At 48.4% G+C, this 14,401-nt stretch overlaps 1 protein-coding gene across 2 annotated transcripts; it reads left to right on the forward strand.

Annotated features, from left to right (window-relative positions):
* The first annotated feature begins 1,427 nt into the window (after nt 1-1,427).
* On the forward strand, nt 1,428-14,166 carry TBC1D25 (TBC1 domain family member 25). Of its 2 annotated transcripts, XM_036841162.1 has the most exons (7): nt 1,612-1,671; nt 2,016-2,139; nt 3,267-3,376; nt 4,357-4,511; nt 11,847-11,974; nt 12,115-12,303; nt 12,573-14,166. In XM_036841162.1, the coding sequence occupies exons 2-7, from the start codon at nt 2,125-2,127 to the stop codon at nt 13,932-13,934; spliced, it is 1,959 nt and encodes a 652-aa protein (XP_036697057.1). In that variant the 5' UTR covers nt 1,612-1,671; nt 2,016-2,124; the 3' UTR covers nt 13,935-14,166. The 2 variants fall into 2 exon arrangements, with proteins under 2 accessions (XP_036697056.1, XP_036697057.1); XM_036841161.1 differs by lacking the exon at nt 2,016-2,139 and having other exon boundaries at nt 1,428-1,671.
* The last annotated feature ends 235 nt before the right edge of the window (nt 14,167-14,401 follow it).

Genomic DNA, 14,401 nt, shown 5'->3' on the forward strand with positions numbered 1-14,401 from the left:
CTCAGATCCATCACTTACCTCATGGTTTACTTAAGGCATGCTGGCCTCTGTGCTCTTCCTCAGACACACCAGGCACAGCCCCACCTTCCGTCCATTGCACTGTCTGCTCTCTGTGCCACTTACTATCCCTTTGGTCTAGAGCATGTTTTCCCCTTTCATTCAGTGCTTTCATCTGTAAAATGATGATAATAATAGTACCTATCTCATAGGGGTTTTATGCAGATTAAAGGAATTAATATATTTAGACTATCTGGCATACACTTTGTTGAATGGAACAATGAACAAATGAAAGAGAAAGTTCTCCCCAGCACTATGGCAAGGACCTCCTTTTTGAATTCCTTGCTTCCAGTATCTTTCCTTCCAGGGCTCTCTCCACAACCAAGACAGGGACATCTGATCACATCATACCCCCATCTAAGACCTGTGCTCCAGGGCCCGCAGGATAAAACTCCAAGCTCTAGGCTAATGTTTTGCTCATTCCACCCTATGGTAATTTTAATGAGAAATAGACTTTCAAACTCCCTGTTTCCATCAGAAAATCCAGCAGTGCCACAGAAGTGTTTTAGAATTGCTGACTTCTCTAAAAAGGTAACGTTAAAGGTAGCATCCATACAATACTGCAGCAACAGCTGGAGTCCAGGTAACTTACAGGACTCCTTTGTGAGAAATTACATCTGTTAAGGGCAGCCTGTATTTTGTCCAAACCATATAGATGTTATACAGTAAAGTGAGGAGAATGCCTTTTTGCGTTTTGTGGCACATAAAGTTTCTCAAAGGAGTCTAAGCTATGTCCAGTATTCAGCTGATATTTGGTGGACACACACCATTCATTTAATAACAGGACCGATCTCAACGTGTTGTAAGGATTCAATAAAAACAAAGGCAAACTTTAAAAAGCTAGGACCTCCAGAGAGCATACAAATGGCTTTTTTGGGTAAATTACTTATTGAAGTATAACATGCGGGCAGAAACTGCAAAAATCATAAATGTACAGCTCCATGAATTTTCACAACGTGTAAACTATTTTTTAAAAGATTCTGGAAAAAGAATTATTCTTCGGTTCAGCGGATTCATTTTAAGTGAGGAGCACAGGCGTTTGAAATAGATGACATCATCTCTAAGCAGAGACGCGAGGCGACTTGGGGCGGGATGTGGAGCCTTGACGTCGTCGCGCAGCAGCTTCCTTTCCCCGCCCAGTTTTCTCGCCCGAATAAGTCGTCACTTTAACACGCACCTAGGTGAACCCGGAAGCAAACTGCCCAAACAACCAAACCAAGGACAAGGGCGGGGCGGGCCCTCAATAGGCGCCTGCACACTGGCTAAAGTGAGGCAAAATGCCCGGCTTTGGGGGGCGGGGCTCCTGGCAACAGCACACTGTGCGCACGCGCAGAGGCGACCTCCACCCTGTGCCAGGTGGGGGGGTGGGTAGGGTCCCGTGGCGGCTTCTGCGCCTGCGCCCGGGCGCAAGGTGGGGCCGCAGGCGCCCGCATTCTGGGGTGTGCGCAAGGGTAGGGGGCAACGGTCAGCTGTCACCCGGAGGCGGGTGGTGGAGGGATGGCGACGGCCTCGGGATCCTCGGACTTGGCCGGCTCCGGAGCGCCCCCGCCTGGTGGGGGAGCCCAAGCGGCAGCTGAGGAGGAAGAGCGAGAGGTGGTGCGGGTCCGAGTCAAGGTGAGGCTGGCGGCCAGTCGTCCAGCCCGCCCAGAGCTCCCTGGGGAAGGGAAGGCGGTGGCTGTCTTAGGCTGGAGGGCGGGACCTGAGAATTGGGGTGTTACGTGAGGGGCGAGGCTTGAGGGCAGAGTGATGGTGGCGTGAGTGGAGGGTGGGGGAGAGGCTGGACCTGGGAATGCGAGGGCAGGGCATGGGGCGTGAGGACTGCAAATGGAAAGGTAGAGGCCTCTGGAATGGATGGGTGGAGATTGTGGGTAGAGAGGAGGGGCTATAGGGCTGGAGGAGGGGCCTTAATAGTTGAGTGGGGCCTTGAGAAATGAGGGAGACTGTTGCTGTCTGAAAAGGAGCCGCTGACATCAGTCAACATATGTGTTGAGAGTGCACTTTTGTGCAAGTCCCCACCCTGGATGAGCGGACATACTCGTCGGGGAGACAAACAGCTCAATAAATGAGATGCTTCAGACACTGGTAAATGTCATGGGGAAATGACGAAAAAGGTTCGGAACTAGGGAGTTACTTTAGCCAAGGTCGTACAGGGAAATTCCCAGAGAGGTACTGAAGGAGCAGAGACCCAAATAAAAAAGAGTCAGGCATGTGCATGTCAGGGGGGAAGAGTGTTCTAGACAGAGGGAACAGCAAGGGCAAAGGCTGGGAGGTGGGGATGAGCTTGGCATGTTCCCTTAGGTTCCCATGTTGCTGGAGCCCAGAGAGCGAGGGGAAGAGTGGTAGGAGGTGAATCGGAGAGGGAAGAGAGGGGCAGATTGTGAAGGGCCTTTGGCGTGTACTCTTGAGTAAGAAAGCTGTTGCAGTGGTTCCAGCAGGCAGTCGGTGATGGTGGCTCAGACTAGGGTGGTGGCACTGGTGGTGATGAGAAGAGGGTAGATTCTGGTGAGAAGTGAACAGATCACTTCAACGTAATAGAGGAAGCTCAAAGGTAGAGGTTTGGGAGTTCAGAAAAGAGAAGATGCCTGAGCTGTGAGTGAGCCAACTGAAGAAAGTGGGAAGGACGTACCAGACTGGGGGATCTGCATAAGCAAAGGCCTGGAGCCTGAATGTGTTCAGAGTAACTTCCAGGAGTTTGGTAGTACCAGAGTGTAAAGTTCAAAAAAGCTGACTGGAGAGAGGCTGGCTGGGGTGCTATAGGTCCACCTGTTGGGGATCCTGGGGTTCCCTTTGAAGAGATTTAAGCAGGGGAGTGTTGTAGATAGATGTGCTAGATTGGTGGCAGCGTGGAGGACTGGTTTAGTGAGGGCCAGACTGGACATGGTGATCCAGGCAACCATCATTGAGGGGATGTAGAAGAAGGATTGGGTGCCTGGACTATTGCAGTAGCCCCCTCACTGGAACACTCCTTTCTCCTTTGTCCCCCACATACTGTTCATAGAGCAGCCAGAAGGATCCTGTTAAATCCTGAGTCAGACCACATCCCTCCTCTGCTCAGAACCCTCCCAAGCCTCCCCCACCCTCCACTCAGAGCAAAAACAACAGTTCTCCCCATGGCTCAGAACTCCTGCCTTGATCTGGTCCCTGCCACTCACTCCATGTCAGCATGGTGATGTGACCCCTGATGGCCTACCCCTGTCTTCTCTCCCCAGAAATGTGAGAGCTTCTTGCCACCTGAGTTTCGCTCTTTTGCTGTGGACCCCCAGATCACCTCACTCGATGTGTTACAGCACATCCTCATCCGAGCCTTTGACTTGAACGGGTGAGTAACGGGATGCTGGGGAAAACCAGTGGGCCACCCACCTCGACAGCGGTTGTTTGGCATTTTTACTGTTGTTGTTTGGTAAAGGGGGAGGTTGTTTTATTATTATTATTACTATTATTATTATTATTATTTATTATTTATTATTAGTATTAAAATAATCCCACAGTGAACAAACAGCCACATACATATCTTGGAATATTTGGGGAAATCTAGTCATAGGAGTAATATTGCTGAGTTAAACGGTGTATGCTTTTTTAAAATTTCAACAGATGTTTCCAAAATGTTCTCCAGGTAGGTATTACCAATTTACAGTCTCACCAGCAGCACATAAAATTCCTGTTTCCCTCACACCCTCACAAACACCGGCTACTAGAAAACATTGGAAAATTTGCCAACCTGATAGATGAAAAGTAGTGTCTCTTGGGGGCAGGTGTGATGGTTATTTTGTTGTCATTGTTATTTTGGACGAATGCACATGGTAACAAACTCAAAGAATATAAAAGTGATGGGTATTTAGGATGTTTCCATGGTTACAATGGTTATCACACAACATACTTCTTTGCATAGTTGCACAGGTGTATCTGAAGAACAAATTCTTAGTTGTTATTTGACTTTTTGTGCATAAACATTTTTTGTTGTGAAAAATAACATACAGATTGCTTTTTTTTTTATGCACAAGGCTGCTTTCTTCCCACTTCTATCCCTCAGCTACTCTGTTACCCTCCCTAGAGGGGACCACATTACCAGTTTCCAATGTGCTCTCCAGATACAAGCAGGTGTGTATCTGCTTCTGTTTGTGAAACAAAATAGAAATAAACGATCTGACCTCAGGCTGCCTGAAATCCTTGGCACAGTGCCCAGCACACAGTAGGAAGTTGTTTTCAAAACCATCTATCCTCCTCGGCTTCTTTTGGAAACTGTCCCAGAGGCCTCCAGGGCACTGGGGCACTGAAAGCTGCCATGTCTCCTCTGTCCAGGAAGAAGAATTTTGGTATCAGCTACCTGGGCCGGGATCGGCTGGGGCAGGAAGCTTATCTCTCACTCCTGTCTGACTGGGACCTCAGCACGGCCTTCGCCACCGCTTCCAAACCTTACCTGCAGCTGCGTGTAGATATTCGGCCCACTGAGGATAGTGAGTACCTGGTGCCTCGCGGGCACTGCTCTGGGATGCCCCCCTTTCCCCGTGGATGACTCCACTCCTCACAATGCACTCCCTCACAGTGGGCTAGGGAGCAAGGAATCCTGGGTCCAAATCCTGGCTTGGCCACTGGCCCTCAATTTCTTTATCTGTAAAGCAGAGATAATGGTATCTTAGGGCCATGATGACGATTAAATAAGGAAATTCATGTAAAATGCCTGGAAAGGTGCATAGCTGCATAGTGAATGCTCAGAAAGTATTAGCTCTAATAACAATAATGATCACATTTATTATAGCATATAATATAGTAATATATAATTGTATAATGCAATATAATAATAGAGCTACAGTATTATATGTTTCAGTTATAATAATATTGTAAATATAACAATGCTGATTGTAGTCATGGTAATTGTATTTATTCATTCACTCACCCTGCACTCATATTCATTTGTTTGTTCCTTTTATCTCTCAGCCACTTCCAGTCTTCTCATATTTGTTCCCCTAGTCTTACCTGTACTGGTCCCTGGGAGCCCACAGATAAATTAAGACATGGTCCCCAAAATTTGATTATGGAGCATACATTAGAAAATAATAGTGTGTCAGTGTTAAAGTTCCTGGGTATGGTAACTGTATCATGGTTATTGAAGGAAAATATCCTTGTTCTCGGGAAAAACACAGTTAAGTATTAAGGGGTAAAGCATCATGATATCTGCAAATAATTCAGCAAAAAAATAAATGTATATATATGGAGAGAGCAAGATGAAGCAAATGTGGCAAAAATGTGAACAGTTGGGGGAGCTAGATGAAGGACATATGGATGGTCAATGTATTCATCTTTTAACTTTGTCATAGATATGAAATTTTTTAAAATAAAAAGTTGTGGAGTGGAAGACACGGTTCCCAGCTTCGGGGAATTCACAGTGCCTATTTGGGGTGACTGAGGCATTTTATTTTACTTTATTTATTTATTTTTAATATTTATTTACTTATTTGGTTGTGCCAGGTCTTAGTTGCGGCTTGCTGGCTCCTTAGTTGCGGCATGCATGTGGGATCTAGTTCCCTGCCCAGGAATCGAACCCGGGTCCCCTGCATTGGGGGCACAGTCTTAACTACTGTGCCACCAGGGAAGTCCCGAGGCATTTTATTGATGTCATAATAACATATAAATAGCTAACATGTGTCGAACACTTGGGGCCATTCTGCACACATAATGTTTATTCATTGGATTGTCAAAACAATCCTACAGGGTAGGGACAATCGTTATCCCCATGTTATAAATGGGGAAACTGAGGCTCATAGAGGGGACAGGACTTGTTCTATTCCTACCGTTGTCTTATTTCCCAAGCTCCTGCAAATACACGAGTTTGTTTCTGAATTCCTGATCCCCTTACACTGATCTCTTTGTTCAACCCTAAGCCAATTCTATGTTGTTTTAATCATGTAGCTTTATGATATGTTTTAATGTTTTCCTTTTAAAATTTTTTGTTGAATATTCTCATGCACTTACTGTTCTTTTTTTTAAAAATTATGTTATTTATTTATTTATGGCTGCGTTGGGTCTTGGTTGCTGTGCACGGGCTTTCTCTGGTTGCGGCAAGTGGGGGCTACTCTTCATTGTGGTGCATGGGCTTCTCATTGTGGTGGCTTCTCTTGTTGCAGAGCATGGGCTCTAGGGTGCGTGGGCTTCAGTAGTTGTGGCACGCAGGCTCAGTAGTTGTAGCGCACGGGCTTAGTTGCTCTGCAGCATGTGGAATCTTCCCGGACCAGGGCACGAACCCATGTCCCCTGCACTGGCAGGTGGATTCTTAACCACTGCACCACCAGGGAAGTCCCACTGTTCTTTTCATTTAATAGAATTAGCTTATCATTTCATTAAAATCCTGATGGGAATTTGATTGGAGCTGCTTTTTTTTTTTTTTTTTTTTTTTTTGGGCTATGCCACGCAGCTTGCAGGATCTTAGTTTCCTGACCAGGAATGGAAGCCAGTGAACCTGGGCCCACGGCAGTGAAAGTGCCAAGTCCTAACCACTGGACCGCCAGAGAATTCCCTGGAGTTGCACTTTTTAATGAAACTGTTTTTTTTTTTTTTTAGCCGCACCACGTGGCTTGTGGGATCTTAGTTCCCCGACCAGGGATTGAACCCAGGCCCTCCACAGTGAAAGCACAGAGTTCTAACCACCGGACCGCCAGGGAATTCCCTAATGAAACTAATCTTTAATTATCCAGTAAATACATTCTCCTTATTATAAATAATGCTGAAGTCTCCTGGAACCACTGTGCCTAATCTTTTTATTTATTTATTTATTTTATTTATTTTATTTTTGGCTGCATTGGGTCTTCGTTGCTGCACGCGGGCTTTTTTCTGGTTGCGACGAGCAGGGGCTACTCTTCGTTGCAGTGCACGGGCTTCTCGTGGTGGCTTCTCTTGTTGGGAGCACGGGCTTCAGTAGTTATGGCACACGGGCTCAGTAGTTGTGGCTCGCGAGCTCTAGAGTGCAGACTCAGTAGTTGTGCCTCACGGGCTTAGTTGCTTTGTGGCATGTGGGATCTTCCTGGACCAGGGCTCAAACCTGTGTCTCCTGCATTGGCAGGCAGATTCTTAACCACTGCACCACCAGGGAAGCCCCCACTGTGCCTAATCTTGTTCCCCTACCCTTTGCCCTGCAGGAGCTACTTTGATCAGTTTGATGTGTAACCTTACAGGTCCTTTATTTATTCACACACACATACACACAGACAAATTAGTCTACATATAGAGATACGTAAGTATATTCATATTTGTATATGTACACAGACGGTATGTGTTTAACATTAATGGTATCATGCTATACATTAATAGGTAAGTAAGTGTCCAATCGATGGAGCTGTTACAAATATTATTAATGGAATTCTTGGGATTGTGTTCATGACTGTGAAAGCAACAGGCATGTTGTGACCACTTAGATGGCCCAGTCCCTCTTTCAGGGAAGCAGTCAGTTTCTGTCACCTCTACAGTTGGAAGATTACCAAGCCTAGACCATCAACCAATCTGTGCATTTGTGATATGAATCCTCTTTCTGTCATATGTATTGCAGATATTTTTTTCCAAGCTTATCTTTTTGTTTTATGGCTTTGTTTATGGTGCTTTCTTAGTCCTATCAAAAACTAAAATTCGTATGCAGTCTTATACATAATATCTGTCTTTTTCTTTATGATTTCTGAATTTCTCCTTACTTTGGAACATCCTCCCCATCCACAAGCTTATACAAATATTCTCCTACATTTTCTTCTAATATGCTTATTATTTTCTTTTCTACATATAAATCTCTGTCAGCATTGTGATTAGTAGACCTAGCTTTAAAAAAAAAATTCCAGACAAATAGGTATGTCAGCATCATTTATTAAATAACCACCTTTTCTACACTGATTTGAAATGCCACTTTGGTCATGTACTGAGTTCCCATATGTCCTTGGATTTATTTCTGGTCTTTCTATATTGAATTCCACCAGTTGGCTCTGTTTGTCTCATGCTATGCTAAAACCATATTTTTATCACAGTGGTTTTGTGATACATTTTAATAAGGCAAGCATTGCCTTCCTCCCACTATTCTTTTTTTTTGGCTCTCCTTTTTCTTAACTATTCTTAAATGTGAATTCTTTCATATGAACCTTAAAATAATTTTATCCAGTTCCAGGAAAAAACCCATTACATCACTGATTGGCATTGCACAATATATATAATTTAGGATTTGGGAGGTTTGACAATTTTATAATAAGGAGGTGCAGTACGTCTAGTACATATTGTGTAATACTGCAAGAAGGGCCTGGGGCAGCACCCCATAATGAAACTTGCATGTTTCTTCAGGGAAGTGTGTGCATATTCACACTTAGTGGGTTACATAAAGACTAGATATAGGGCTTCCCTGATGGCGCAGTGGTTAAGAATCTGCCTGCCAATGCAGGGGACACGGGTTCGAGCCCTGGTTCGGGAAGATCCCACATGCCACGGAGCAACTAAGCCCGTGCACCACAACTACTGAGCCTGCACTCTAAAGCCCGCGAGCCACAACTACTGAAGCCCACGTGCCACAACTACTGAGCCCGTGCGCCACAACTACTAAAGCCTGCGCACCTAGAGCCCGTGCTCTGCAACAAGAGAAGCCACAGCAGTGAGAGGCCCGCGCACCGCACCAAAGAGTAGCCCCTGCTCACCACAGCTAGAGATAGCCCACGCACAGCAACGAAGACCCAACGCAGCCAAAAATAAATAAATAAATAAAGTAAATTAATTTATTTTTAAAAAAAGACTACATATAGTCACACGTCAGTTCGGATCCGGTTTTGCCACTAGATGAGTTTGGGCTTGTAGAAATCCTTTGTCCATTTTATTAACAGGTTCTTTCTTTCTTTTAAAAGTCAATATAGAATATCTCTCTTTTCCTGTCATGTTTTTGGTCTTTTATTTTTTTTTTAACCCACTGAGTTGTACACTTTATTTATTTATTTTTTAATTTGGTTGCACCGGGTCTTAGTTGCGGCTCACGGGCTCCTTAATTGCAGCATGTGAACTCTTAGTTGCAGCTTGCATGTGGGATCTAGTTTCCTGACCAGGGATCAAACCGGGGCCCCCTGCATTGGGAGCGCCTAGTCTTATCCACTGCGCCACCAGGGAAGTCCCATGTTTTTGGTCTTGAGCGGTGCTTTTTCTGACATTCACATGGCTGCTCTTGCTTTCTGCTTGTGTTTGCCAGGTATACCTTCATGTTTCTTCAATTTTTAACCTTTCTTTGTCGCCTAGTTTTAGTATGTCTCTCACAAAATCTCCATAGCTGGATTTATGATTTTTTTACACAATTGACAGTGAAATCTTTTGACCTCTTTTCCCCTCCAGTCTCCCCCACCCTCCCTAGCCCTTGAAATGGAAGCTTTGGAAGACTTCTCATTCTCATTCTCCTCCTGCTCCCTAACCCTTAACTTCTGGGCTTTGCTCAGACAGTAATTTTGTTTATTTTTCAATTCCAGGCTATCATTATTCTTTCTTTAGAGTCAGTCGCTTATGTTTCAGGAATCCTAACGTAACAATGTCACAAACTCCCAGTCACAGTCTCTTTGTCATTTTATGTTTAACTGTATATATTAAAAACTTGTGGCCTGTCACCATTTACCCTCCCTTTTGCCTTCCCCCACCCACCTTGAGCCCTTGTAGTCATTCAGTAGTCATTTCTTAGAGAACTTCTTTGTTCTCCTCCAGTAAGGTGCATGGGTTAGATGTATGCTAATGATCAGAAACTTCAGTCGTGGTGGATACGTACTGGGTTGGCTGGATGTGGGACCCTTGGATCTCAGGCCTCTCTTGTCAGTACTCCGTCGGTGCTGCAAGCCACTGTCTTGCTTCCAGAGTTGTGGAACAGAAGCCCATCGGCAATCTGACCTTCTTTCAGTTGTAAGCAGCCTGTTCTTCGTCTTTGGAAGCTGGCAAGAGTTTGTCTTCATTCTTAGAATATGGGCATTTCGCCAGCAGGTGAATAGAGTTGGGGGAGCCTGTGGTCTGTGCTGTTCGTTGATGCATCCTATCTGAGACCTGCCGAGCCACTTCTTCATCTCAGGGACAGTTTCCTTCATATCTGGGTAATTCTGTCTCCACCTGACCCCTTTGCTCCTCCTGCATTTCCTAGGGTTTGCATGTCAGGTCTCCTGGACTTGTCCTCCAAGTCTCTCTGCTTTCCTCTCAAATCATCAAGCTTTAGCTCTGTGCCTTGACAGGGGCTCCTCTCTTTGGTCTTTCAGACCATTGGTGTGACCTTCTTCATTTTACCTGTTGAGTAGTGCGACCTTCTTCATTTTATGTGTTTTCATGTTTTAGAAAGCCCACTCTGGCAGCTGTTGGGAGAGGGTGCAGAGGGGCAAAGGGGAGGCAGGGACTGGTTGGGAGGCAGTTTCAGGTGAGAGGCGTGGTGTGAGCTGAGAGAAGAGGTGGAATTGAAGTGTGTTCTGCATGCAGAAGCTATGGAGCTTGGCGACGGTCTGGCCCTGGGAGTTGAGAGAGTAGGAGGCGGCAAGGACATCTGTCAGGTGTGGGACTTAAGCAACTGAACAGGTAGAGACGCTGTTCACTCACATGAGGAGCAGAGGAGGAGGTTATGTCTAGAGTGGATCTTGGGCTCCCCTTTTAGACCCCTTAGGTTTGCAGTGCCCCATGGAACACCTGAGGAGAGGCAGTGACATCCACTTGTGGCCCAGGGTTTGCTTCCCCCTCAGCTCTGTGGGAGAAAGTACAGTGGACTTCATGGAAATGTTGCTTAGGGGCAGCATTTGCCTGCAAATGACAATGGCTTGACCAAATCCCAGTTGATTTGTTTCGTATAATAGAGTTTGAAAGCCTCTGGTCTTTGCTGTTGTCAGCTTAGCAGCTCTGTGGTGCCAGGGCCGATATCTCTCAAGTCTCTCGAACTCACTCAGGTGGCCACTGCTGCTTCAGCCACATGACATTTGAGGTGGGAAGAAAGGATGCAAGGGGGAGTAAAGAAGAGAGAGAAGGGACAGACTTCTGCTGATGTTCCAAGGGTCAGAATTGGATAATATCAAGCATAGCATTGTTTCTTCTGTCTAACGTGCATGGCATACCTGTTCCACAAATACTTTTGCTAAAATTCATCTGGGCCCTGGAGTAAGGTAAATGAGATTCACATCCCAGCCCTCCCGTTTCCTTGGCCACTTACTAACTGTTCCAACCTGTTTGTCATGGTCTGCAAAATGAGAATGATAATGGTAGTCTATATCAATTGTGGGAGGAGGGCTAGCAGGAATATAAGATTAAGAGTTTGGGCTCTTGAGCTTTGGGCCTGGCCTTCAAATTTCGGCTCTTTCACCCACTTGCCGGAGGGCCTTGGGCAACTTCTAGTCCTGACTGTGCATGTTTCCACATAGAGTGGCGATAATAACAGTGCCTACCTTAGAGGATGGATGTGAATATTAAATGAGTTAATATCTGCAAAGGGCTCAGAACGCTTCCTGGCACTTAGCCGTATGGAAGTGTTGTCTACTGTTCTTATTGTTTATATTGACGTTAAGCCCTGTCACAGTGCCTGGCACATAGTAAGTGCTTGACAAATATTACTTTATATCATTAAAATACTACTATTAGAGTCTGCCCAGCCATTCTGTGAGACAGTTTCCACAAGAAGATTATTCATGGTTTTATCTTTTACGTGATTGGGATGACATGGGAAGGGAGAGGGGAGTGGCTCATTGCCCTGTGGGTGGCCTGGCTTTGGAGGGAGAGGAACCCGGCCCTGAGGTCTGGGGTTCTCATCCGCATTCTCATACGGCGTCATTCTGTGTGCCCAGGCCCGCTGCTGGAAGACTGGGACATAATCAGCCCCAAGGATGTCATTGGCTCCGACGTGCTGCTGGCTGAGAAGCGGTCATCGCTGACGACAGCTGCCCTGCCCTTCACACAGTCCATCCTCTCTCAGGTGCTTTCAGGGAGCCCCGGGGCCCAGCTGTGATTGGAGGGCAGGGCATCCCTGGCACCCCCGATTCCGAGCATGCCAGTGGGCACCTGCCCCTGGCCTGCCCAGCTGAGCAGTGGCCTCCCTCCCTCCTTCCTTCACAGGTGGGCCGCACCTTGTCCAAGGTCCAGCAGGTGCTGAGCTGGTCATATGGGGAAGACGTCAAGCCCTTCAAGCCTCCCCTGAGCGATGCGGAGTTTCACACATACCTGAACCACGAGGGCCAGCTCTCCCGCCCCGAGGAGTTGCGCCTGCGGATCTACCATGGTGGCGTTGAGCCCTCCCTGCGAAAGGTGAGCCTTCTTGGTCACTCATTGGATCCATCACAGCAGTCATGAATAGCTCAAGAGACACATGCAGTGGGCCACACTCTCGGGGGATGGCGTGGAAGTATTCCAGCACAGCAGGCTTACCTTCAGGAGGGGCTAGGAGTCAGAGGCAGGAAGGCAGGCTTTTCCAAAGGAGGGCAGAGGCCCAGGGTGGCTGGGTGGTGATGGAGCCACACGAGGGTGTGGCAGCTCATCTGTAGACCCTCAGCCTCATCCCTTTCATCCCTGGCCAGGTGGTGTGGAGGTACCTTCTGAACGTGTACCCAGACGGGCTGACAGGCCGCGAGCGGATGGACTACATGAAACGCAAGAGCCGCGAGTATGAGCAGCTCAAGAGCGAGTGGGCCCAGCGAGCGAGCCCCGAGGACCTGGAGTTCATCCGCAGCACGGTCCTCAAGGACGTGCTGCGTACCGACCGGGCCCACCCCTACTTCGCGGGGCCCGAGGACGGCCCACACCTGCGGGCTCTGCACGACCTGCTCACCACTTACGCCGTTACCCACCCACAGGTGTCCTACTGCCAGGGCATGAGCGACCTGGCCTCGCCCATCCTTGCCGTCATGGACCACGAGGGCCATGCCTTCGTCTGCTTTTGTGGCATCATGAAGCGCCTGGCTGCGAACTTCCACCCTGATGGCCGCGCCATGGCCACCAAGTTCGCTCACCTCAAGCTGCTGCTGCGACACGCCGACCCTGACTTCTACCAGTACTTGCAGGAAGCTGGTGCTGACGACCTCTTCTTCTGTTACCGCTGGCTGCTGCTTGAGCTCAAGCGCGAGTTCGCCTTTGATGACGCTCTCCGCATGCTGGAGGTCACCTGGAGCTCGCTGCCCCCCGACCCTCCCGAGCATGAGGTAGAGCTCGTGGGCCCCCCCAGCCTGGTGGCGGACACTGGCTTTGGGGGCCACAGGGGACGGCCCATGCGGCAGAGGCACATGCTGAGGCCCGCCGGTGGAGGAGGTGGTGCTTTTGAAGATGCTGTTGACCACTTGGCCGCCACCAGCCAGGGGCCTGGTGGCGGGGGGCGTCTCCTGAGACAGGCCAGTCTGGATGACCTCCAGCAACTCAGGGATAACACAGGCCCCAGGAGGGACCTCCTGGTCCAGCTGCCCCACCCAGCTGCCCTCATCAGCTCCAAGTCTCTCTCTGAGCCCTTGCTGAACTCCTCAGACCCACTGCTTTCCTCCTCTTCCCACCCTGATTCCCCATCGTCTTCATCTCCATCATCCACCCAGGACGCCTCTCCCACTGGTGACGTGACTGCAGAATCCCCCTTGATGCCAGAGGTGGGCTCCCCACAAGACCCTGGGAAGTCCCTGCCACCCCCACCCCCACTGGGCCTGCCCCCGCCCCAGGAGTTCGGCCGAGGGAACCCATTCATGCTCTTCCTGTGCCTCGCCATCCTGCTGGAGCACCGCGACCACATCATGCGCAACGGGCTGGATTACAACGAGCTGGCCATGCACTTTGACCGCCTCGTGCGAAAACACCACCTGGGGCGCGTCCTACGCCGGGCCAAGGCTCTCTTCGCTGATTACCTGCAGTCAGAGGTGTGGGACTCAGAGGAGGGGGCCGAGGCCACAGCCCCATCTTGATCAGACTCCCTCCAGCCCACTATCAGCCCCACCAGATATCCGTTCTTTGCCAAGAGGGCCTACACATGAGACCCCACCTCCCTGCCTGCCAGCCCTAGACATGGGGGAGCATAGTGCCCTCTCTCCCCAGGTCTGAGAGTATGGGGCTCTGCTTCAGTACTGCCCCACGGCAGCCACGGCCTCTTTTTTCTGTTTTTGTTGTTTTGTTTTTAACAACTGTACTTTGCACACATGAAGGTCACTATGGTCTGTGTATTTCTCCGCCTTCTCCCTGGTTTTTGTTGTACATGGAGTCCCCAGGGCCTGTTTACCTGCTGGAGCTGAAATACTTCCCATTTCAGGTGAAGGGCGGCTCCTGCTTCCCCAGTGGCAGGAGAATGGATGCTGAGAAATCAGTTCTAGAAGGTGAGCCCAGGTCGAGGACTGCTTGAGGAGGCCTGAGGCTGTTTTGTGGTACATCTGTCTGC

Source organism: Balaenoptera musculus, chromosome X, assembly GCF_009873245.2.
Source record: "Balaenoptera musculus isolate JJ_BM4_2016_0621 chromosome X, mBalMus1.pri.v3, whole genome shotgun sequence".
In the NCBI taxonomy this organism is placed as follows: Eukaryota; Metazoa; Chordata; class Mammalia; order Artiodactyla; family Balaenopteridae; genus Balaenoptera; species Balaenoptera musculus.